This window comes from Stylophora pistillata, chromosome 13, assembly GCF_964205215.1.
Source record: "Stylophora pistillata chromosome 13, jaStyPist1.2, whole genome shotgun sequence".
Lineage (NCBI taxonomy): Eukaryota > Metazoa > Cnidaria > Anthozoa > Scleractinia > Pocilloporidae > Stylophora > Stylophora pistillata.
In genome coordinates, this window is record NC_142531.1 from 9,472,142 (window position 1) to 9,496,820 (window position 24,679).

At 38.2% G+C, this 24,679-nt stretch overlaps 4 protein-coding genes and 1 pseudogene across 5 annotated transcripts; 3 read left to right on the plus strand and 2 right to left on the minus strand.

The window, feature by feature from the left end:
* The first annotated feature begins 3,484 nt into the window (after positions 1-3,484).
* On the plus strand, positions 3,485-6,346 carry LOC111347247 (E3 ubiquitin-protein ligase TRIM71-like). Its single transcript, XM_088744062.1, has one exon. The coding sequence runs from the start codon at positions 3,555-3,557 to the stop codon at positions 5,805-5,807; it is 2,253 nt and encodes a 750-aa protein (XP_088600188.1). The 5' UTR covers positions 3,485-3,554; the 3' UTR covers positions 5,808-6,346.
* A 1,876-nt stretch (positions 6,347-8,222) lies between these two features.
* Positions 8,223-16,022, plus strand: LOC111347249 (E3 ubiquitin-protein ligase TRIM71-like). 2 transcript variants are annotated; one of them, XM_088743804.1, is made up of 3 exons: positions 8,223-9,931; positions 10,288-10,432; positions 14,401-16,022. In XM_088743804.1, the coding sequence occupies exons 1-2, from the start codon at positions 9,418-9,420 to the stop codon at positions 10,308-10,310; spliced, it is 537 nt and encodes a 178-aa protein (XP_088599930.1). In that variant the 5' UTR covers positions 8,223-9,417; the 3' UTR covers positions 10,311-10,432; positions 14,401-16,022. The 2 variants fall into 2 exon arrangements, with proteins under 2 accessions (XP_088599930.1, XP_088599929.1); XM_088743803.1 differs by having other exon boundaries at positions 8,229-10,432.
* Positions 14,231-21,360, plus strand: LOC148717526 (E3 ubiquitin-protein ligase TRIM71-like; annotated as a pseudogene).
* Positions 16,219-20,405, minus strand: LOC111344452 (uncharacterized). The gene is made up of 2 exons (XM_088743797.1): positions 19,863-20,405; positions 16,219-19,099 (listed from the first exon to the last, which is right to left on the minus strand). Exons 1-2 carry the CDS (start codon positions 20,050-20,052, stop codon positions 16,935-16,937), a joined length of 2,355 nt encoding a protein of 784 aa, XP_088599923.1. The 5' UTR covers positions 20,053-20,405; the 3' UTR covers positions 16,219-16,934.
* A 621-nt stretch (positions 21,361-21,981) lies between the features above and the next one.
* On the minus strand, positions 21,982-24,546 carry LOC111330168 (heme-binding protein 2). The gene has a single exon (XM_088743805.1). It carries the CDS (start codon positions 23,630-23,632, stop codon positions 23,012-23,014), a length of 621 nt encoding a protein of 206 aa, XP_088599931.1. The 5' UTR covers positions 23,633-24,546; the 3' UTR covers positions 21,982-23,011.
* Between the last annotated feature and the right edge of the window lie 133 nt (positions 24,547-24,679).

The following is a 24,679-nucleotide window of genomic DNA, read 5'->3' on the forward strand; positions in this document are numbered from 1 at the left end:
TATATTTTTGATTTTTAATTTTTTATGCATTTTTTGTATCCTTTTAATCTCTTTGCAATTTTATTGCTTTCTTGTTTCTACTATATATATCTAGTTTCGAGGTCCTTTTTGAAAACCATATCTGTTATGAAAAAGTTTCCTCAATAAAGATGATTACCACCAGCAAGGGGATTACCTCAGCCAGTTTGGTGGCGAAGGAAATCTTGATCACCAGCTGAGTACTCCCTTTGGTTTATCTGTTGACGGGAATGGAAATATCATTGTTGCTGATACGGGTAACAGCCTTATAAAAACCTTTTCATCCAATGGCCAGTTTTTGTATAAAGTTGGTGAAGGAGAAGCTTTTTCTGCTCCTTTTCACTGTATTCAATATAACAAACATCTCATAATGTCAGACCTTGACGAACATTGTATTAAAGTGTTTGATATAAATGGCGATTTTTTGTACAATTTTGGAAATAAGAGGGACGGGGATGGGCAGTTCAATGAACCTCGTTTTTTGTCAGTTAACAAGGCTGGACGGCACCTGATGGTCTGTGAATGAGAGAATCGCAGAGTTCAAGTATTTGAATTGAGTGGTAGATTTGTAACAAAGTTTGGAAAAGAAGGGAGCAGGCCAGGAGAGTTCCAATATCCAACATCTTCGGCAGTTCTTAGTGATGGTAGGATACTTGTGGCTGATCGTTATAACCATCGCGTTTAGATATTTGAGTAAATGTGAATAAATTCAACTTAGACCGTACTTTTAAAGACAATTGTTTCTCCTAATCTTAAAATCATCTCCCAGATATAAGCTTCTCGTTATAGTCTTAGTGAATATAACATTTTAGAACTTTGAGTCAATGGATTCGATTTGGTTCATTGTAGTAATTACTTCGTACTTCACGTTTTACTTTACGGTCAACTTAAAAATCTTGTTTTTCCGAGTAGTTTTCCGTATATAGATGGATGTTATCTTAAATGCATAGTTTATCGACATTTTTTTTAATTTTAGAAAGATTACAAATAAAAACAACTTGCCAACTGCAAAAACAAGTATTGTCTTTTTTTTTTTCATTTTCATAAGCTCAGATGGACAACCCTTTCATTTTGCCTTTGTTGTTTTCTCTGTCCTTATCTCAGTAATGGCTCGTTTTTAGATCACTTGTTATAACCAAACAATACTGGTGTATCAGTGTAGAGTTTCATGAAGCTGAATGTCAAAGTGCAGTTGAGCTGATTAATGAGTACAAAGTGATTGTCTTATTCCTGTAAATGATCACGCATGCAGTGTTTGCGAGAGAAACTGTAACGTTCAAAAAACTGCATCGCGATAGTTAGGGTTTTTTGTTGTTGTTGTTTTGATTGGTGTAAATTATCGTTCATTTGTAACCGTTAGATTCCAGTTTATTTGGGAGGCAAAACACCAGAGATCGAAGAAAAATTGTCGTAATTAAGTGTATTCATTATTGAAAATAAATCATTATTCAATAAAAGTATGATCGAAGGAGGAAACTGTGAACCTGTTTCAGAATGGACAGACTTCTAGTGTAACTAACTATAAAAGACAGATTTGTACAGTTTGTTGGGAATTCTCCGGGGTAGCTTTGAAGTTGAAGTAATGACTCAGATGTCGCTGATCACATTACATAGCCGATTTATAATTAATTCGGCAAATGGAACTTCAGATGCGTTTGCCCAAGTCTCGTCAAGGAAAAGTCCAAACCATTCTCCCAGCAACACTATATTAGATGATAAGCTTTAAGGACCCAAACAACATGAAAGGGTTAATCAAGAGTTTTTCCTTCTGACTGATTCTAATAAATGAGATTAAGAAATCGTTACGCACTTTCTTCTTAACTGTGTGGATGACCACCTGAGTCTAATGATTAAACTTGAGTCTTGTCACGTGTTTGTTTTCTGATTAATAGAAGCTACAAGGGCTCTTAAAACTGGTTCAAATAAAATATTTTAACAATCAGTGACTGCAACAGTATACTAAGTGTACTTCTTCCCTGTGTTTAAGGGCATTTATTTTCATCTGTGGTTAAAGAGGAAAGATCTGTTCAATAATATTATTAAAAACCTTCAAAATGTTTCCAATAACACAATTCAGTCAACACATCTCAAAACAAGAATCGGAAGTTGCAACTCGTTCAGTTTGAGTTCAGTTCTGACTAAACTCCTTTAAGCTGCACTTAATCGTTCAAAACAATGAAAGTGATTTCATCTCTCTTCTTTTCCCCTGGTGAAGAAGATTTTCAATGATACCTCGCGATGAAAACCACTTCTTTATCGAACCTCTTTTCATCATTATCTAAAACTCTCTTGAAAGTTATGGTTTCCTCCAGCCATTTCTCTTCGGTAGCAAACCCTTCAAATCTCGAAACGTAAGCAAAATGCTCGGCCACACCTTGAATGAACAAGACACCTTCGCTTGGAACTAGAGGCCGGTTTGAATTTTCCGCGGGAAGATGCAACAATAACACAAACTCTCCGACGCTCAATTCTCCGTCTTTTCCGAATTCCATCAGCAGTTTAAGGGCAACGAAGATAATTTCATTTTTTCTTCGCCAGGTAAAGATTTTCTTATCTCTCCACTGCAACCGCTTCTTTATCGCATCTCTTTCCCCTATTTCTAAACCTCTTTACATAGGCAAAATTTTGCAACCTTTTCTCTCCGGTTGAAAACCCTCGAAAGCTTGACAAATATTGAAAATGCTCGGCCATATCTTGAGTCACTAGCAAGCCAGCCTGGCTTGGAGCTGGCGGCCGGTTTCTAGCGATACGGCAAACTCACAGACACTTTACTCTCCTTTCTCCCAAAATTCCATCGGCATTTGAGGCGTACAGGTCGATTCGATCAGTTTTTCTGGCCCATTAATCCCCTTAAAATAGTGAGCAGTGATCCCACTCATCATTGTCGCGCACTTTCCGGAAGCTCAATCTTTCCTTACGCGCAGAAATCCACGTCACATGTTCATTCTGACGATACTCGTAGTCTTTCGTGAAGTTCATGACCAAAAACCTTAACTACCTTTCCCTCGTTTCGAAATGTTTCTTACCTCTTGGTTTCTTCTTCATCCACTGAATTCTTATACAAATATTTTCATCCTGATTAACCTTCTCTCAGGCAATGTAATCCTCGACTCCTCCCACCGTCTATCTAGGATTTTTCTGACTTAACACATCCCTTAGAGGTTTACAACAGTCAGGTTATGTTTACAAGCTCATGATGGCATGTTTTCCTTTTTAATTGAAAAGTATCAACGTGAACAGAAAATTTCTTCGAGCGGAATTTGACTTAAAACATTTATTTTCTCTGGCAAAAGTATATTTTCGTGTCTGAGTTTTGCAACCATTTAATTAAGGGCTGTTACGGGTCAAGCTTTTCTTAGAACTAACCTCTCCACAGACATCTGTAAACAATTCTTAGAACCCAGACATCTACATCCCGTATAACCTGCCTTGATTGGTTGATATCACTAACGTAAATATGATAATTGATACCTGTAGTTTCGCGTAAGTGACTTTTTTCAACTCAAAATCTCTGCGTCAGTTTGTTGTGCTCAATCATGGATATCAAAACCTTGCTTGACAATCTTCATGATGAAGTATCCTGTTCTGTGTGTATGACAACATTTACTGAACCAAAGATTCTGCCATGTTTGCACAGCTTCTGTCTGCACTGTTTAAACGAGATCTTACGAACAAGTGGGCGCCATCATGTATTTCTCTGTCCTGAATGCCGAAGAGAAGTCCAAGTCCCCAGCAGTGGAACCCTCAAGGATCTTCCGACAAACTTTCGTATCAACAGTTTGCTAGATGTGCTGGCCATCAAAGAATGCCATACTACTGGAGTGAAATGTGGAAACTGCGACAAAAGTAGCAGACACAGTTCTTACTGTTTTCAGTGTTGTGCGTTCTGGTGTGACGAGTGCATCACTGCCCATAACATGATCAAAGCGAATAAAGAGCATCGAGTTCTCGCTCTAAAGGATTTTGAGGATCAAGATATTGAGGATGTATTTAAGCGGCCAGCATTTTGCCAACAGAAGCATCACGAAAAAGAAGAACTCAAGTTCTTTTGCAAGAACTGTGATGTTGCCATTTGTAATTCGTGTGTTGCAACCATCCATGATGGTCACGCTAAGATTCTTCTAGAAGAAGCAGCGAGTGAACGCAAGTTACAAGTCGAGTCTTTGATCGAGTTGCAAAAGGAGAAAATTAAACAGAAGAAAAACAAAATCGCTGTCCTTGAGAGACACTGTAACCATATTGAAGTGCAAGCCGACGCAGTGAAACGAGACATCCATAGGCTTGCCGAAAACATGATAGCAGCCATTGAAACAAGGAGGAAGGAAATGTTAAACAAAGTTGAAACACAACAAAAAGACTCCCTTGGATGTGTGCGAACTCAACAATGCGAGATAAACCGTCAAGTAAAACTGCTGGAAACAGCTGTCGAAAAAACTGTAAGACTTTTAAAACGAAGTACAAGCGCCGAGATTATACAGTTGGATAAGTCACTGAACACAGTCTTACCGGAAGAGGTCAGCGATGATGGAAAACAAGCCGCATCTGACATCGAAGGTCATCGTCAATTCCGTTTCACAGAAAACAAAACCTTACTCGATAGTTTAAACTCTGACAGCATCGGCTCATTTGTAACCTTTGTGAATAAAACTATCGCTCATCAGTCAACTGCCGAAGGAAAAGGAATCACTGAAGCGATTGTTGGACTTCAAACACACTTTTTATTAACAACAAGAAATACAGAGGGAGAACAATACTACCATGAGCGTAACTGTGTAATGGTGGAAATCAAAACTCAGCAAGGCCATGACTGTGCCACGGAACTGCGAGTCCAAGATAACAAAGATGGTAGCTACAAAGTCAGATATTTCCTCAAAGATACAGGAAAATGTCAACTATCAGTGAAAGCAAATGGAGAACATATTCGTGGCAGTCCATTTAATGTTGAGGCGAAACCCAGACAGTTTAGACCCTTGTTATCTTTTGGACAAAGGGGTTCCTCAGCTGAACTGCTTTGCGGCCCATATGGAGTGGCCGTGAATGAACGAGATGAAATTTTAGTGACTGACAATTTTAACCACAGGGTTCAGGTATTTAGTAGTGATGGAACTTACTTAAGATCTTTTGGTAGGAAGGGTGATAAACAGGGAGAGTTTAATTCCCCTACTTGCATAGCGCATGATAAGAATAAGAACATAATTGTTGTGGACACCGACAACCACCGCGTTCAATTGTTCAATGATCAAGATGAGTACCTGAACCAGTTTGGTGGCGAAGGAAATCTTGATCACCTGCTGAGTAGTCCTTTTGGTTTATCTGTTGACGGGAATGGAAATATCATTGTTGCCGATACGGGCAACAAATGTTTAAAAACCTTTTCATCCAATGGCCAGTTTTTGTATAAACTTGGTGAAGGTGAAGCTTTTACTGCTCCTTCTCACTGTATTCAATATAACAAACATCTTATAGTGTCAGACGGTCGTGAACATTGTATCAAAGTATTTGATATAAATGGTGATTTTTTGTACAAATTTGGAAATAAGGGAAACGGGGATGGGCAGTTCAATGCACCTCGTTTTTTGTCAGTTAACAAGGTAGGACACCTGATGGTATGTGATAGAAACAATGACAGAGTTCAGGTATTTGAACTGAGTGGTAAATTTGTAACAAAGTTTGGAAAGAGAGGTCATGGGCCAGGAGAGTTCTTACGTCTAACATCTACAGCGGTTCTTAGTGATGGCAGGATAGTTGTGGCTGATTGGTTTAACCATCGTATTCAGATACTTGGTTAAATGTTGATAAATGCAACTTCTGTTACATTCAAACTATGAAGTAATTCTGAAAAAAGCTGCATCGCAACACCTAGGTTTTTTTTTCTTTCTGGTTTGAATTGGTGTATCGTGTATCATATCGCTCATTTGTAATCTTAAGATTCTAGTTTCTTGAGAGTTCTACAGTCCATGTTGTACAGCAGTTCTTAGTGATGGCAGGATAGTTGTGGCTGACCGGTCGAACAGTCGTATTCAGATACTTTGGTAAATGTTGATAAATGCAACTTCTGTTACATTCAAACTTTGAAGTAATCCTGAAAAAAGCTGCATCACAACACCTAGGTTTTTTTTTCTTTCTGGTTTTAATTGGTGTATCATATCTTAAGATTCTAGTTTATTAGTGAGGGAAAACACCAGAGATCGAAGAAAAATTGCTGTGATAGTGCTTTAGATTCTAGTTTGTTAGAGAGAGCAAACACTAGAGATTGAAGAAAAATTGTTGGGATAGTGTATTCACTATTGAAAGAGAAGCATCAATCAATAAACTGAGTTTGATCGAATGAGGAAAGTAAGAATCTGTTTCAGAGTGGTCAGCTTTCTAGTGTTACTTACATACGTTTAAACGACAGGGTTGTGCAGCTCAGTTAAAATTAATTCGGGAAATGGAAGTTCAGTTCCGTTCGGCTCAAATTCGGCTCGTGAGGTAAACCTCCAAACCATATTCCTTACAGCAATGTATAGATGATAAGCTTTTAGGATCACACGTTTTTTCCCCTGACTGATTCTTATGAATGAGAGTGAAAAAAATTCCACTTTTTCTCAACTATCTGAACATCCACTTACCACGTGTTTGTTTTATCATTGGAAGGTGCAAGGGCTCTTAAAACTGTAAAAATATTTTAACTATCAGTGACTCGAACAGTATACTTGCTCCCCGTGTTTAAGGACGATCTATTTCCCTGTGTCTATGTGGTCAAAGAGGAAGGATCAGTTCAATACCATTTTTCAAAACCTTCAAAATATTTCCAAAAACACAAGTCACTCAACACATCTCAAAACAACAATCGAAAGTTGCGAGTTCAGTTTGAGTTCAATTCTGAACTAAACTCTCTAAGCCTAGCTTAATCGTTCGCAACAACGAAAATGATTTCGTTTCTCTTCTTCCCCAAGTAAAGAAGATTTTCATACCTCGCAGTGAAAACCACTTCTTCATCGTACCTCTTTCCCTCATTATATTAAACCCTCTTCAAAGTCAAGATTTCCTCCAGCCACTTCACTTCGGTAGCAAACCCTTTAAAGCTCGATACGTAAGCAAAATGCTCGGCCAGATCTTGAATAAACAAGTCACCTTCGCTTTGAGGTGGAGGCCGGTTTGAATTTTCATAGGCAAGATGCAGCTATAGGATGAACTCTCCGACGCCCAATTTCTGTCTTCTCGGAAAACCATTCGCAGTTTAGGCGAAAATAAAGATAATTTCATTTTTTTTCTTCGCCAGTAAAGATTTTTGGATCTCTCCACTGCAACCACTTCTTTATCGTATCTCTTTCCGTAATTATCTAAAACTCTCTACGATGGCGAGATTTTACGATCTCATCTCTTCGGTACAAAACCTTTCGAAGCTTGACACGTACTCAAAATGCTCGGTTACATTTTTAATAACTTGCAAGCCAGCTTGGCTTGGAGCTGGCGGCCGGGTTCATACGGTACGACAAACTCGCTGACGCCCAACTCTCTCTTCTCTCAAATTCCATCTGCAGTTTAGGTGTACGGGTCGACTCGATCGATTTTTCAAGCACATTAATCTCCATAGAATAGCGAGCGAGAATACTCTCACCTATGCCAAGCGCCTACTTGAAGTTTCATCTTTCCTTACGCGCAGAAATTCACGTCGCATCTTCATTATGACGATACTCGTGGACTTTCGTGAGGTTCGTGACCAGAAACCTCGGACCATGTTTCCCTTGTTTCGAAATGTTTCTTCCCTCTTGGTTTCTTCATCATCCAATGAATTCTTATACACATACTCCCATCCTGCTTAACTTTCTCTCAGGCGATGCAATCCTCGACTCCTCTCACTAGTACTATCAAGGATTTTTTCGACCTAACAAATTCCTTAGAGGCTTACAACAGTCAGGTTATGCTTACAAGGTCATGATGGCCTGTTTTCCTTTTTAATTGAAAACTAATAGTAGCAGCATGAACAGAAAATGTCTGCTTGTGGAATTTTACATTAAACAGTTTTATTTTCTTCCGTAAAAGTATATTTTTGAGTCTGAGTTTTGCAATCATTTAATAAGGGGCTGCTACGAGTCAAGCTTTTCTTACAACTAACCTCTCTTAGAGCCCAGAAATCTATATCCTGTATAACCTGCCTTAATTGGTTGATATCATTAACGTGATAATTATGATAATTAATATAAAAAAGTACCGCATGGGTGACTTTTTTCAACTCGAAATCTCTACGTCAGTTTCTTGTACTCGATCATGGATATCAAAACCTTGCTTGACAATCTTCACGATGAAGTATCCTGTTCTGTGTGTAGGACTTCATTTACTGAACCAAAGATTCTGCCATGTTTGCACAAACGTTAACAGGGTATCAGGAACGAGTGGCCGTTATGATGCATTTCTCTGTCCTGAATGCCGAAGAGAAGTTCAAGTCCTCAGCAGTGGAAACCTCAAGGATCTACCATGTGCTGGCCTTCAAAGAATGCCATACTACTGGAACGAAATGTGGAAACTGCGACAAAAGTAGCAGAAACAGTTCGTACTGTTTTCAGTGTTGTGCGTTCTGGTGTGACGAGTGCATCCGTTGCGCATAACTTGATCAAAGCGAATAAAGAGCATTGAATTCTTGCTCTGAAGGATTTTAAAGATCAAGACATCGAGAATGTATTGAAGCGGCCAGCATTTTGCCAACGGAAGCATCACAAAAAAGAAGAACTCAAGTTCTTTAGCAAAACCTGTGATGTTCTCATTTTTAATTCTTGTGCTGCAACCATCCATGATGGTCACGCAAAGATTCTTTTAGAACTGAAGAAGCAGCGAGTGAACGCAAGTTACAAGTCAAGTCTTTGATCGAGTCGCAAAAGGAGAAAACTGAACAGAAGAAGAAGGAAATCGTCGCAATTGAAAGACTTTGTAACCATACTGAAGTGCGAGCCGATGCAGTGAAACGAGATATCCACAATTTTACTGAAAACAGTGATCGCAGCCATTGAAGCAAAAACGAAGGAAATGTTAAACAAGGTAGAACTACAACAAAAAGAGTCCCTTGAATGTGTGCGAACTCAACAATGCAAGGTAAAGTGTCAAGTCAAACTGCTGGAAACAGCTGTCGAAAAAACTGAAACAGTATTCAAACATAGTACAAACGCCGAGATTACACAGTTGGATAAGTCACTGAACACGGTCTTACCGGAATCGAAGAAGGCAGCGATGATGGAAAACAAGCCGTATCTGACCTTGAAGGTCTTCGTCAATTCCCTTTCACAGAAAACAAAACATTCTGACAGCATCGGCTCATTTGTAGCCTTTGAGACTGAAACTCTCGCTCATTAGTCAACTGCCGAACGAAAAGGAATCACTGAAGCGATTGTTGGACTTCAATCAAACTTTTTTGCTAACAACATGAAATGCAGAGGGAGAACAATGCCTGACTGTGTAATGGTGGAAATCAAAACTCAGCAAGGCCTTGATCATGACTATGCCACAGAAGTGCGAGTCCAACATAACAAAGATGGTAGCTACAAAATCAGATATTTCCTCAAAGATACAGGAAAATGCCAAATATCCGTGAAAGCAAATGAAGAACACATTGGTGGCAGTCCATTTACTGTTGAGACGAAACCCAGACAGTTTAGACCCTTGTTATCTTTTGGAAAAGGAGGTTCGTCAGTTGGAATGTTTCGCTGTCCATATGGAGTGGCAGTGAATGACCGAGATGAAATTGCAGTGACTGACCCTAATAATCACAGGGTTCAGGTATTCAGTAGTGATGGAACTTACTTAAGATCTTTTGGTAAGGAGGGTGATGAACAGGGCCGAGAGTTTCATTGCCCTGCTGACATAGCACATGATAAGAAGAAGAACATAATTATGGTGGACACCGACAACCACCGCGTTCAATTTTTCAATTATCAAGGTGAGTACCTGAACCAGTTTGGTGGTGAAGGAAATCTTGATCACCAGCTGAGTGGTCCATTTGGTTTATCTGTTGACGGGAATGGAAATATCATTGTTGCCGATACGGGCAACAAATGTATAAAAACCTTTTCATCCAATGGCCAGTTTTTGTATAAACTTGGTGAAGGTGAAGCTTTTACTGCTCCTTTTCACTGTATTCAATATAACAAACATCTCATAATGTCAGACCTTGACGAACATTGATTGTATCAAAGTATTTGATATAAATGGTGATTTTTTTGTACAAATTTGGAAATAAGGGTGACGGGGATGGGCAGTTCAACTTTCCTCATTTTTTTTTTTTCGGTTAACAAGGCAGGACACCTGAGGGTCTGTGACAAAAACAATCCCAGAGTTCAGGTATTTGAGCTGAGTGGTAAATTTGCAAGAAAGTTCGGAAAAAAAGGGAGAGGGTCTGGAGAGTTTATGTGGCCAAGAGCGATAGCAGTTCATAGTGATGGTAGGTTAGTTTTGGTTGATTGGTTGATCCATCGCATTCAAATATACGGATAAATGTTGATAAATACAACCTCAGTTACAATTAGACTTAAGAGTTATTCTAAAAATAATTGTCAGTTTTTCTGATCTGAAAGTATTTTCCAGACAAGCTTCCAGTTGTAGTCTTAGTTAAAGGAACATTTTAGAACTTTTAATCAGTGGATTCGATTTGGCTCATTGCAGTTATTAGTTCGCACTTAAGGTTTTCTATTGTGGTAATCCTAAAAAATAAATAGAATTTTTTCTAAGGAATTTTCTGTTAATGAATAAAAACACATTTTTAACTTGTAAGAAAGTCCCTGATTAGTAAAACAACTGAACAATAGTGAATTACAAAGAAGTTTTTGTCATTTTAAATCAAATTGGCCAAGATTTCATTTGAAACTTTTTTTTTTTTTGCTCTTACATGAGGTCAATAGACTACACTATCATTTTTCCCTTGTTTCTGCCTTTTTTTTTTTCATTTTTCTAATGGCTTGCCCTTCAGTTTACTTGTTATGACCAAATAATACTGGTGTATGAGTGTAGAGTTATATGAAGCTGCATGGCAAAGTGCAGTTGAGCTGATTACTGTGAGCAAAGTGATTGCCTTATTCCTGCAAATCACGCATGCAGTGTTTGCCGAGAGAAACTGTAACGTCCAAAACGCTGCATCCCAATATCTGGGTTTTTTTTCGGTTTTGATTGGTTTATTTTGTCGTTCATTGTAATCTTAAGATTCTACTTTCTTAGGGAGGGAAAACACCAGAAATCGAAGAAGAATTGTTGTGATAATGCTTTAGATTATAGTTTTTTAGGGAGGGTAAACACTGGAGATTGAAAAGAAATTGTTGTGATAGTGTATTCATTATTGAAACAGAAACATCATTCAATGAACTGAGTTTGGTCGAATGAGGAAAGAAAGATTCTGCCTCAGTGTCCAGTTTTCTAGCTTTAAACGACAGCGTTGAGTAGCTTGTTGAAAAATCTTCGGGAAAGTGGGTCAACTAATGACTAGTTACAAACTAATGTCGTGACAGAAACTAATGCGTCTTCAGAAGAATAGCGAATTTAAAGATTTTGCCTCGTAAAAGACCACAGAGTGCTCCCCTCCCATTCCCTCCCTGTAATTCTTTTATAACACTGCAAGTTAGACAATAAATAACTTAACTTACTTAGTCATAACTTGGGTGGCGTAGGTTAGATGCAACCAATTAAGTTATTAAATAATTTAATTGGTTGCATATAACGAGAAAAACACGAACGTTGCCATGTTCCCACCAATAACGTAGCTCCATTTTCTGCCTTTAAAAGCACATACAACCCACAATTCCTCTATTCGCTCCGACGAAGGGCTAACGCTCGAAACGTCAGCCTTTGTAATCGCTACGGTGGCCAATTTACCTTTTCAACTTTGTTGATATGTCTAAACTCCCTAAGCCTCGCTTAATCGGGACAGGGTTGGAGAGTTCAATAAACCTATTTTTTGTCAGTGAACGAAGCATGACACCTGATGGTCCGTGACTCATACAATGACGGAGTTCAGGTATATGAACTGAGTGGTAAATTTGTAGCAAGGTTTGGAAAAAAAGGGAAAAGGCCAGAAGAGTTGATATGGCCAACATCTACAACCGTGATGGTAGGATACTGATCGTTATAACCATCGCGTTCATATATTTGAGTATATGTGAATAAATTCAGCCTACGGCGTACTTTTAAGAAACTGTTTTCTCCTAATCTTGAAATCATTTCCTAAAGAACATTTTAGAAATTCAAGTCGGTGAATTTAATTTGGTTCATGGTAGTAATTAGTTCGTGCTTTAGGTTTCACTTTACGATCAACTAACAAAGGTGTTTTTGTTTTCGTGTTGTTTTCCGTATATATAGATGGATGTTATCTTAATTAAATGTCTAATTTATTGACACGTTTTTAAATTTCAGTAAAGCTAGGCCATTAGAAAAATTTCATCAACTTAGACGGACAACTCTTTCATTTTGCTTTTATCTTTTTCTAATGGCTCGTCCTTCAGCTAACTTGTTATAATCAAATGATACTGGTGTATCAGTGTAGAGTTACATGAAGCTAACTGTCAAAGTGCAGTTGAACTAATCAATGCGTGTGACGAGCTTCTTAATATTCTCAGAAATCACGCTGTTTGCAGACAGAAACTGTAACGTTCAAGGAGCTTCGTCAAGATACTTTAGGGTCTCTTGTTTGTTCGTTTTGATTCGTGTAAAATTATCGTTCATCTATAATCTTTAATTTCTAGTTTGTTAGGGAGGGAAAACACAGAAGAGCTAAGAAAAGTTGTTATGATTGTGCATTTGTCATTGAAAAAGAAACATAAACTTACATGTAATAAAAGCGTGAAAGAACAACTGAAAGTGTAAATCGATCTCTGAGAGTGGAATGAATGACTCAGATGTTGCCGATCACATTGCAAAGTTCAGTAAAAGTTTGGGAAGTTGAAGTTCAGTTTCGTTTGGCCCAAATCTCGCGTAGAAAACGTCCAAACCTAGCCCCTGACGACAATATATTCCGATAATAACCTTTCGGGACCCTATCATGATCATAAAGGATTAATCACAAATATTTCCCATATTCACTCAATGAATGACACTTTTGAAACACTTCGCAGTTTGTCTCCTAACTACATCTCGGCATGGTCACGTATAGATGGATTGTAGAACCCTTTATGAAAAAATGTTGATGAAAAAAGCAAAATAAACATTGATTTCATATTTAGGGACTGGTCCTTCTGTATCGCCTTGGAGAGGGTGGGCGGGGGAAGTCAGAGGATTTTGGTTGTCGATATCCCCCGCACGAGAAAAATTGGAATAACCGAAAATCTGAACGATAAAAAAAATTTTCATTGCGTAGAAAAGGAACAAGTTCTGTCATAAGAGTACAAGTTCAAATGCGAATTGATTGAAGTGTAACCAATAATGTTGATTGATTTTTATAATGCGGTCTTGTCGTGATGGGGACAAAGAGTCGACAAACTGTCAGATGGCGAGTTCGCGAAAGGTAAAACCTAAAGACACATTAACAACACACACGTATGTGCCTCACATTCTTAGGGATGCCTATTCAATCATCGCAATCAATCATCTCGGATGAATGGCGATAATTAAAGGGTTCAGTTACAGCAGGTAAAATGTACGAGCTCGTATAATCAGTCAGTTTTGGTTTTCAAGCGAAAAGTAACAGTAGCGTGACCTGGAAGCTGTTTTAGTTGAAAATGATATTGAAGATTTAAATTTTTCACTGAAAGCTAATATATTTTGTGTCTGAGTTTCGCAATCATTTACATACATGCATATATACATACCTACATACGTACATACATACATACATACATACTTTATTTAAGGTATCAAAGAATAAACAACATAAATAATACCCTAAAAAGGAAGTTGAAGAGGTTAACCCTATGTAAATAAACTTCTAAAGAAATAAAATTTAAAAATGTATGCTTATAATAAAATCTAAGATGGATAAAAACCTAAGAAATACGCATGTAACATTTAAGAGTTGTTTTGAAACGTGTCAAGTTACCTATCTCAACGACATTGGCGGGCAGGTCATTCCATTCACAAAGGATTTTAACAAAAAAAGAGTATTTATAACAATTACATTTTGCCAATTTCATTTAGAGTTGTACAAAGGTCAAGCTTTTCTTAGAACTAACCAGTCTGTAAATAATTCTTAGAACTCAGACATTCGAAGCCTCTATAACGCGCCTTGATTGGTCGAGGCGGAGATCACAGGTCCCACAAAGCTTGAAGCGAATCCAGCCTTTTTAACTCGCTCAAAATCTCTTACGTCGCAGTTTTGTTTTACTCGACCATGGATATCAAAACTTTGCTTGACAATCTTCACGATGAAGTATCCTGTTTTGTGTGTATGACAACATTTACTGAACCCAAAATATTACCATGTTTCCACAGTTTTTGTCTCCGCTGTTTAAACGGGATCTTATGAACGAGTGGCCGCCATCATGACGTATTTCTCTATCCTGAATGCCGAAGAGGCAAATCCCATGCAGTGGAAACCTCAAGGATCTTCCGACAACCTTTCGTATCAACAGTTTGCTAGATGTGCTGGCCATCAAAGAATGCCATACTACTGGAGTGAAATGTGGTAACTGCGACAAAAGTAGCAGACACAACTCGTACTGTTTTCAGTGCTTTGCGCTCTGGTGTGAAGAGTCTATAATTGCGCATAAATTGATCAAAGCGAATAAAGAGCATCGAGTTATTGCCCTGAAAGATCTTAAATATCAAGACATTGAGGATGTCTTGAAACGGCCAACATTTTGCCATCAAAAGCATCACGAAAAAGAACTCAAGTTCTTTTGAAAAACCTGTGATGTTGCCATTTGTAATTCTTGCGTTGCAACCATTCATGATGGTCACGCTAAGATTCTTCTTGAACAAGCAGCGAGTGAACGCAAGTTACAAGTTCAGTCTTTGATCGAGTCGCAAAAGGAGAAAATTAAACAGAAAAGAAACGAAATTGTCGAACTTGAAATACTGTGTAACCATATTGAGCCACAAGCCGACACAGTGAAACAAGACATCCATAAGTTCGCTGAAAACATGATCGCAGCCATTGAAAAAAAGAGGAAGGAAATGATGATCAAAGTCGAACTACAACAAAAAGAGTCCTTTGCATGTGTGCGAACTCCAGTATACGAGGTAAAGCGTCAAGTGAAACTGCTGGAAACAGCAGTCGAAAAAGCTGAAACACTTTTAAAACGATGTACAAGTACCGAGTTAACACAGTCAATGAAGACGATCTTACCGGAAGAGGTCAGCGATGATGAAAAACAATCCTCATCTGACATTGAAGGTCTCCGTCAGTTCCGTTTCAAAGGAAACAAAACCTTACTTGATAGTTTAAACTCTGACAGCATCGGCTCATTTGTAACCTTTGTGAATAAAACTCTCGCTCATCAGTCAACCGCCGAAGGAAAAGGAATCAGTGAAGCGATTAGTTTAGTTTATAGTTTAGTTTATTTTATTAGTTTCACCAACCGGCAGGGACACCGCAACAGCTTGCGCCAATTACAGCGGGCCCAGTAAACCCACCCATCCCACCCCAGGGGAGGACATCCATCACACAGTAATCTCGTACGTGGGAAATTAACGTTGGACTGAAATCATACTTTTTATTAACAACAAGAAAGAAGCTGATCACTCGGCAGCGTGGCCGAGTGATCAACAAGAAAAAAGAAATCATACTTTTTATTAACAACAAGAAAAAAGCTGATCACTCGGCAGCGTGGCCGAGTGATCAGCGCGTCGGACTCGCAATCTGCTGCTCCCGGGTTCGAGTCTCGCTCTGACCACTACCTGGATTTGTTTCACGGTAGCTCCGAGTTCAAATCCTCGGCCACGCTTGTAAATAGCCAACTGCCTCCTGCCAGTTGGGATTGTTAACGATTAATTTATTTTATGTTCAATTTAAATCATTTGTTTCTGTTGTTTATTGTGGGCTTCCTGGAAAGTAGCTTGTAGCTAAGTGTGGTGCTACATTAAATAAATAAAGAATTACATTACATAACAAAGGTGGTAGCTACATGGTTCGTACGCTTTTGACTTTCTGAAATTCCATGACTTTCCATGACTTTTTCCATGACCTTTTCCGATTTTCCATGACCCAATTGTTCAAATTATTTTTCTCAATATACTTAAAGTACCATCAATTCGTTTTTTCCTAGCATGTTAACCAAATTGTAGAAAAGAAGAAGATGCTAAGACCAGTTAAATTCATACGTATAACACGGAATCTTTATTTCCGTGCAACAAAATGACACAAGTGCAACAACACGACGTAAACAGATACTTTTTTACTAAACTTTACAGTCCAGAACTATATCTTTTAAATTTCCTAAGATAAACTTTACAGTCCAGAACTATATCTTTTAAAATTTCCTTATAAAACTGTACAGTCCAGAACTATATCTATTAAAATTTCCTAACAAAATCTGTACAATCCTGACTTAATTTCCTTACAAAACCTGTACAGTCCAGAACTATATCTTTTAAAATTTCGTAACAAAAAATGTATAATCCAGACTTAATTTCCCAACAAAACCTGTACAGTCCAGAACTATATCTATTAAAATTTCCTAACAAAATCTATACAATCCAGACTTCATTTCCTAACAAAATCTGTACAATCCAGAACTATATCTTTTAAAATTTCGTAACAAAAACTGTATAATCCAGACTTAATTTCCTAACAAAACCTGTACAGCCCAGAACTATAAAATCTTAATTTCCTTACAATACAGTCATTGTTTCAGTGTTCACAATTGCAGTATGAGGTTTCAGTTTTCATCTACAATATAGAAAAATATATGAGTGCATCCTTGTATGGTAATGGTAACAAATCTATTTGTTCTATGGTTAAATGCTTGCAATTCTGGTAAATAACTTCAAGAAAGCAGTACTTTTGGACAGGTTGTCACTCGGACTTATTTATCACACTCTTCCAATTCCTTGTTTAAGTTTTCTAGTTCTATCTTCTTCTCCTTTGCTGCATTTCTGAGTGCATTTGATTCGGTTAACAAGACGAGCTGCCTCTTCACCTCAGCCTCTTTAGCTAATTTGTCAGCATCAAACTGTAAGGTGGTGATCTCTGTTTCAAGTCTCTTCTTTTTCTTCTGGAAATCAGCTTTTGCTTCATCCACAGATTTTCGTTTGTGGCTTTTGGCAACATTTTCCGCAAGCTGTCGCTGCTCTTCAAGATGGGCGTGATACCGCTGTCTTCCTGCTTTAGCAGAGGTAAGAAGCTCGTTCGAAATGACCAATTTATCAAGTCCATCAATACTCAATATGTGGTCATGAATGGTGCGTTGGGCAACGAAAGTGGTCTCCTTCATATTCTCAATCATTAGCTGTCGGTTAACGGAAAATCCCCTTTCTACACTTGCTTGCCCATGTGAGAGACACAAGAGGAATTTCACAACGTCCCACAGTTTGGAAAGTGAACCGACAAGACCAATGTGTTTTTGGAGAAATGCATCCAATCTCTGATCTGTAAAGTCAAAGTCTTCAAACTCAGACTTGTGCACCTGTGTAGCCCGTTCCGTAAATTCACTGTACTGTGACAACAAAATGTCACAATCATGAATATCAACCCTCTTGCATTCTACCAATTTCTTGAGGACAATCTTGAACCTCGCACAGCTTGCTTCTTTCTCTGTCACAATATGAATCGGATCCAAACAGCACAGGTTCCTGGCAAGGGAATAGGCAATTGGGGTCTTCTCAATAAGTTTTCCAACTGTAGCTCTAAGGAACGACTGGAATTCCTTCCTAAATTCATATGTCTGACGATCACTGATTTTCTTGGCTGCTTGCAATTCTTTCAGCTTCGTGGCAGCAAGAAAACCAACATCCAACTTCTCCACGTCAAGGCAATTCTCCCTCTTCTTGAAGTCAATCTTCAGAAGCTTTACTGCAGAGCTGGCACCCTGGAGTACATCAGCTTTGATGAACCTTTTCATGAGACCACGAATCACCTTCTCTAGACTGCTGGCCACAAATGGTAGAAGAGGGCTGTCGCTTTGGAACTGTACCAGAAATGGTTGCAGCTGTTTAGCCACTGACTCAAAAGCAGCAAATTTGAGAGGCATTAGTGGATCTTGGGTTGAATCTCTTATCGTCTTGTAGGACTTTGAAGTTGGCACACTATATTTGCTGCTACGTTGCACCGTTGTCACATACAAAGTGACTTCTTTCCATATTTCCTGGGCCCGTACTACAACTGGCAGGTTCTCCAGCCATCTGTGCTTGCAGTACTTAATTGGAAATACAACACTGCTGGTTATTTCTGTGTAATCCTCTCTTCGTGCTGGTGAATCCACAAATAACCAATGAAGAGAAGACAGAACTTCCTGAATGCTCCAAGTAGATGCCTTTGATCCAGCTTTGAAAGCATTGTGTACAATGTGAAGTCCACAAGAGCCTACGTTAACTAAGATGGGTGCGTTTTCGTCAACCTCAGAGATCAGTTCCTGGAATAGCTCATGCAGTTTCCAATTCACGTTAGGCCCGTCCATTGACAACTGCAATATGTTGGACTTCTGAATCTTGATACTATCAAGGTAGCTAACGATCTTTTCCAAAAGGTCGTCGGCTGTAGCATGTCCCAGAAATACAGAGGTTAGGTACCTTGTCTGCACTCTGGAGTTCTTTGCATCCCAAAACCTAACATGCAGATCCATCTGCTTGGTTTGGGTAACTTTATTGTGCGATTCATCAAAAAGTAAAACAAACAATTCAAGTTTTGTGACTTCATCCGTAAGCTTACGTTGGAAATAGGGTGCTATGCCAAAACAAGCTAAGTAAGCACATTTTTTCTCGCCACAGGAAAACTTGCTGGCTATCTGGCTGTCCGGAAACATACGTTTAAATAGTTCTGGAATGTCCTCACAGCTCTTGTAACTATAGTGAGACAAGATTACTTTCAGTGCCCACAAAACTTCTGCAGCAAGTGTCTCATTTGAAGCCACATAATTTCTTATATCACCGGCACCGGAAGAACATGGCTGTTCAGAGCGTCCTACTTCATGCGAACCACGCTGGCTTCCAACAGCAGGTAAAAAGTTTCTGAGGCTGGCATTGCTACTCTCGTCTAAAATCAAATTAAAAAATGTTTGTTTATGAATATCGTCAAAAATGAGCCCTAATTAAATGAATTTACTGTCACAGAAATCCTGGAATCTCAAAATTTCACAATAGCCTCATCGAAATTGCAATCCACTTATAAAAATAAACCATATTTTACAGGCGCCGCAACAGAACTGAAGGAGGGGGGGCTGAAGCCATAATTAATCCCAATGCTGAGCCACAAATGTCAAGGAAAAATAAAAACTCACTTTTAGTGTATTAGTGTTGTATCGCATAGTATTAACTATTGTATAAATTTTGTATTAATAAATAAAGATGCGCTAAATAAAAAAATATGAAATGGCCGTTTTGCTAGTCCCTCATAATACATTAACTTTATATCTGAAATTTAATATACCTCCGAGTTTAGTCCCACCGGCCCCCAACCACCCCCCCCCCCCCCTGCAGCCTCTCAAAAACTCAAAAGAACACTCTTGCCTAAACATCGGTACAATCCATGCATTATCTTTGTCATCCCGAAATTAAAAAGACATTTATTTATATTCTGTCGCTTTAGATGACAAATTCTTTTGTTCTGTTTGATTATTTTGCCGATTCTTATTACACCACAGCACTTAAATCTATGTTATACCCAATACAGGCTGCATCCTAAATGAATCACGAGTTGGTACAAATATCGAGACAAATATCTAACGCAAACATGCATTTTCTTGTCTTGATGCAAACTTTAAATTCTAGTAAATTCAAATTTGAACACACAAACGTACCTTTAACAGCATCGACGTGCTTCTTCGATTTCATGTGGCTTTTCACTGCTGCTTCTCCCATATTTTGAACAGCGAATGTCTTTTTGCATGCTTTACATTTTGCCTCTGACGAAGAACTCCCGCGTTCTATCCACTTATTATACTGCGGGTCACTCAGCCAAGCATCTTGGAATTTGCATTTTCCAGGCATTATATATTAAATCTGCTTGCATGATCGCTCAAGCTCATCTTTACCTCGTGGCAGGCCTGGTCGCATGGCGATGCTGGGACTCGGCCCCAGGTCTCAGCAAAAACGTATCACACGGTATCGGGGGAAAAATGCGCGTTTGTCGTTGCAAACACGTAAACAAGGAATAGTTTATTAAACAAAAACTTGTGAAAGCAAGGAATTTTCTTTATTTTCATCTCGGTTTTTGCAAAATGTCAAATTATAACAATTTTCCATGACTTTCCATGACTCTGATCGAAATTCCATGACTTTCCAGGCCTGGAATTTTTTTTTCGAAATTCCATGACTTTCCAGGTTTTCCATGACCCGTACGAACCCTGAGCTACAAAGTCAGATATATCCTCAAAGATGCAGGAAAATGCCAACTATCCGTGAAAGCAAATGAAAAACATGTTCGTGACAGTCCATTTACTGTTAAAGCGAAACCCAGACAGTTTAGACCCTTGTTTATCTTTTGGAAAAATAGGTTCGTCAGTTGGAATACTTAACGGTCCATTTAGAGTGGCAGTGAATGAACGAGATGAAATTGCTGTGACTTACGCTGGTGACTACAGGGTTCAGGTATTCAGTAGTGATAGCACTTACTTTTAAAGATCTTTTGGTAAGAAGGGTGATAAACAGGGAGAAATTGATTACCCCGCTGGGCTCGCACATGATAGAAATAAGAACACTGCAGTGGTGGACACTACTAACAAGCGCATTCAATTGTTCAATGAGCAAGGTGAGTACCTGAGCCAGCTTGGTGGGGAAGGAAATCTTGATCACCAGCTAAGGTACCCTTCGGTTAATCCGTTGACAGCAATGGAAATATCATTGTTGCTGATAGGGGCAACAAACTTACAAAAACCTTTTCATCCAGTAGTGGCCAGTTTTTGTATAAACTTGGTGAAGGTGGAGTTTTTACTGCTTCTACTCACTGTATTCAATATAACAAACATCTTAGAGTGTCAGACAGTGATGAACATTGTATCAAAGTGTTTGATATAAATGGTAATTTTTTGTACAAATTTGGAAATAAGGGGAACAGGAATGGGCAGTTCAATGAACCTCATTTTTTGTCAGTTAACAAGGCAGGACACGTGATGGTCTGTGACAAAAACAATCACAGAGTTCAGGTGTTTGAAATGAGTAGTAAATTTGTTACAAAGTTTGGAAAAGAAGGGAGTGAGCTAGGAGAGTTCCGCATGCCAACATCTACAGCGGCTCAGTAATGATGGTAGGATAGTTGTGGCTGTTTGGTTGAACAACTGTATTCAGATATTCGTTTAAATGTTGATAAATACAACTTCCGTCACTTTAAGCCTTTAAAGTAATTCTAAAACCAGTTGATTACTTCTGATCTGAAATTATTTCCCAGACAAGCTTCTGGTTGTAGTCTTTGTTAAAAGAACATTTTAGAACTTTGGTTCAGTGGATTCGGTTTATCTGTTGACAGGAATGGAAATATCATTGTTGCCGAGAAGGGCAACCAACTTCTGAAAACGTTTTCATCCAGAGTTCAACCTGCCGATATCTAAAGTAGCTCTGAGTGATGGTAACATAGTTGTGGCTGATTGGTTGAACCATCGCATTTAGATATTTGGGTAAATGTTGATAAGTACAATTTCCGTTACATTCAAACTTTGAAGTAATTCTGAAAATAATTATTTTCTTCTAATCTGAAGTTATTCCCCACACAAGCTACTCGTTGTAGTCTTAGTTAAAAGAACATTTTAGAACTTTGAGTCTAGATTCGATTGGGCTCATTGTAGTTATAAGTTCGCACTTAGGGGGTTTCTATCGTGGTAATCCTAAAAAATTGATAGTATTTTTTCGAAAGTATGTAGTTTTCCATTAATGAATGAAAGTACGTTTTGAACTTGTAGGAAAGGCCACTAGTAAAACAAGTAGTGAATTCCAATATTTCATGTTTTGTTCCATGAGTTCAGATGGACAACACTCTCATTTTTCCTTTGTTGTTCCCTCTATTTCTTTCTAAAGGCCCGTCCTTCGGTTCACTTGTTATAACTAAATAATACCGGTGTATTGGTGTAGAGTTACTTGAAGCTGCATGATGGCAAAGTGCAGTTTAACTAATCAATGCGGTGTGATGCGCTTTTTTATTCTTATAAATAAGGCTGTGTTTGCCGAGAAACTCAGTGCAACTTTTCAAAGAGCTTCGTCAAGATACTTTAAATTAAGTTTTGTTTGTTTGCTTGTTTTTATTCTTGTAAAATTATCGTTCATCGGTAATCGTTAGGTTCTACTTTGGTAGAAAGGCCCAACACCAAAGATCGACGAAAAATTGTTAAGATAGTGTATTCATTATTAAAAGAGAAACATTATTTAATAAAATTGTGATGGAATGAAGAAAGTATAAATCTCCGGGGTAGCGGTGAAGTTGAAGTAGTGACTCAGATGTTTATCACATTACAAAGTTCAGTTAAAATTAATTCGGCAAATGGAAGTTCAGTTCTCGTGAACTCTCGCGAAAGGAACGTCCAAACTATACCCCTCACGACAATTTATTAGATGATGAGCGTTTAGGACCGAACAACATAAAAGGATTTATCACAAGTTTTTCTCCTTGAATGATTTTGATCAGAGTGAGATTGAAAAAATTCGCTCTTTTTTCTTAACTATCTATGTGGCCACTTAGTCTGATGATCAAACTTGTTTGCTTTATTAATGGGAGGTGCAAGGGCTCTTAAAACTGGTTCAAGTAAAAATTTTTCAACTATCGGTGACAATGAGTAACAGTACATTGAGTGTACTTGTTCCCTGTGTTTTATTTCCCTCTGTGGTCAAAGAGGAAAGACTAGTTCAATAATATTTTTCAAATCCTTCAAAATATTTCCAATAACACAATTCTTAAAACAAGAATTGGAAGTTGCAAGTTCAGTTTGAGTTCAATTCTGAACTAAACTTCTTTAAGCCTCGCTTAATCGTTCGCAACAACAAATATGATTTCGTTTCTCTTCTTCCCCAGGTGAAGAAGATTTTCATACCTCGCAATGAAGACCACTTCTTTATCGTACCTCTTTCTCTCATTATCTAAAACCCTCTTCAAAGTCATGATTTCCTCCAGCCATTTCTCTTCAGTGGCAAACCCTTCAAAGCTTGACACGTAAGCAAAATGCTCGGCCATATCTTGAATAAACAAGCCACCTTCTCTTGGAGCTGGAGGCCGGTTTGAATTTTCATAGGGAAGATGCAGCGATAGGATAAACTCTCCGACGCCCAATTCTTCGTCTTCTCCAAATTCCATTCGCAGTTTAAGCGGACAGGTCAAATCCATGAATTTTTCCGGCCCGTTTTTCCCATTGAAATAGCGAGCGAGGGTCTTTTCACCTTTGCTGAGTCCCTTGTTGACGTCCATTTTTTCCATTCGGGCTGAAATCCACGTCGCATGTTCATACTGACGATACTCGTAGTCTTTCGTGAAGTTCATGACGCGAAACTTTGGACCATCTCTCCCTCGGTAGTATTTAGGTTTTCGAAAAGTTTGTTCTTCCCCCTCGTCCTCTTCATCTAATGGACCTGTTGATGGACATAACCCCATTCTGGTCAACCTTCTCTTTAGTGATGCAATCCTCAACTATTTACCCTCTCACAAACTGATATTTCTTCTCACAACGCAACTCATTAATCAGCTCAGTACTATTTAATTAATCTCAATCACGTCCAGTTCGAAAAGTGATTGAGGTAATTCAAACAGAACTGATACAAACTATTGGCCCTCAATTCAATCTCTTTCATTTAAAAAGACTTCAGGGAAGATGATACACCCGAATAAGTCCCTATCACAAATAAACTGTACATCTTTAATACTTAAAGAGGAAATGTGAAAACCACAAACAATGAGAAACGGCACAGCAGAATCATAGTTACACGAAACTGATATAATTATTATGTTGAAGGGGTTGCAAGCTCAGGTTCAAACGATACCACCGTTTTTATTTTTGAACTTATCTAAGTATATAAAGAGAACTCTCGAAATCAAAGGTCTTTATAATCAGTAAACAGTGATAATTTTTCGCACTGAATAAAAATATTACCTGTTTTTTCAGAAGAATTTCTCGAACTAAGCACAAAAATCGTATTTTGAATTATTAATTTCGTTTTCATTGCCAGAGAGATTGTTTGCATCATTAACAACTAAAATACAATGCGTTCCCCTTTTGTTTCGATTATGTGAAAGGGGAAACGAAAATTTTGAATAGCAATGGAAAACTGAGGGCGTAAATTGCTTCAACTTCATAGAGAAAGAGAAAAGTATCTCTGGTAAAAAAATAAAAATAAAAAAAGAAGAGGAAACTATATTTTGTTTTTGATCATGTCAACAAAATATGTAGAGAATTATTCCGGGTGGATAAGAAGATCTGTTGAATTATATAATTAAGTGCAAATTCCTCTACTCCAGCTGTTTTCATGTTTACACTTCATTGTCAAACAACTTTGTATACGAACTAATATGAAAGACCATGAAACATTAATAGAAAAGAACCGCATTATGAACGCTTCACCTAAATACCGGATAATAACTTATTCTTTGTTTCCTTGTTTATCACCTTTGTTGGCTCGACAAGCTAAAATTAATTTGAATTAT

Excerpts from the sequence above, each read along its gene's own strand:
- LOC111347247 (XM_088744062.1), top strand. The coding sequence starts at position 3,555 with ATGGATATCAAAACCTTGCTTGACAATCTTCATGATGAAGTATCCTGT.
- LOC111347249 (XM_088743803.1), top strand. The coding sequence starts at position 9,418 with ATGAAATGCAGAGGGAGAACAATGCCTGACTGTGTAATGGTGGAAATC.
- LOC111344452 (XM_088743797.1), bottom strand. The coding sequence starts at position 20,052 with ATGCCTGGAAAATGCAAATTCCAAGATGCTTGGCTGAGTGACCCGCAG. Across the intron at positions 19,100-19,862 it reads GCACGTCGATGCTGTTAAAG|ACGAGAGTAGCAATGCCAGC; the intron begins GTACGTTTGTGT and ends ATTTGATTTTAG.
- LOC111330168 (XM_088743805.1), bottom strand. The coding sequence starts at position 23,632 with ATGGGGTTATGTCCATCAACAGGTCCATTAGATGAAGAGGACGAGGGG.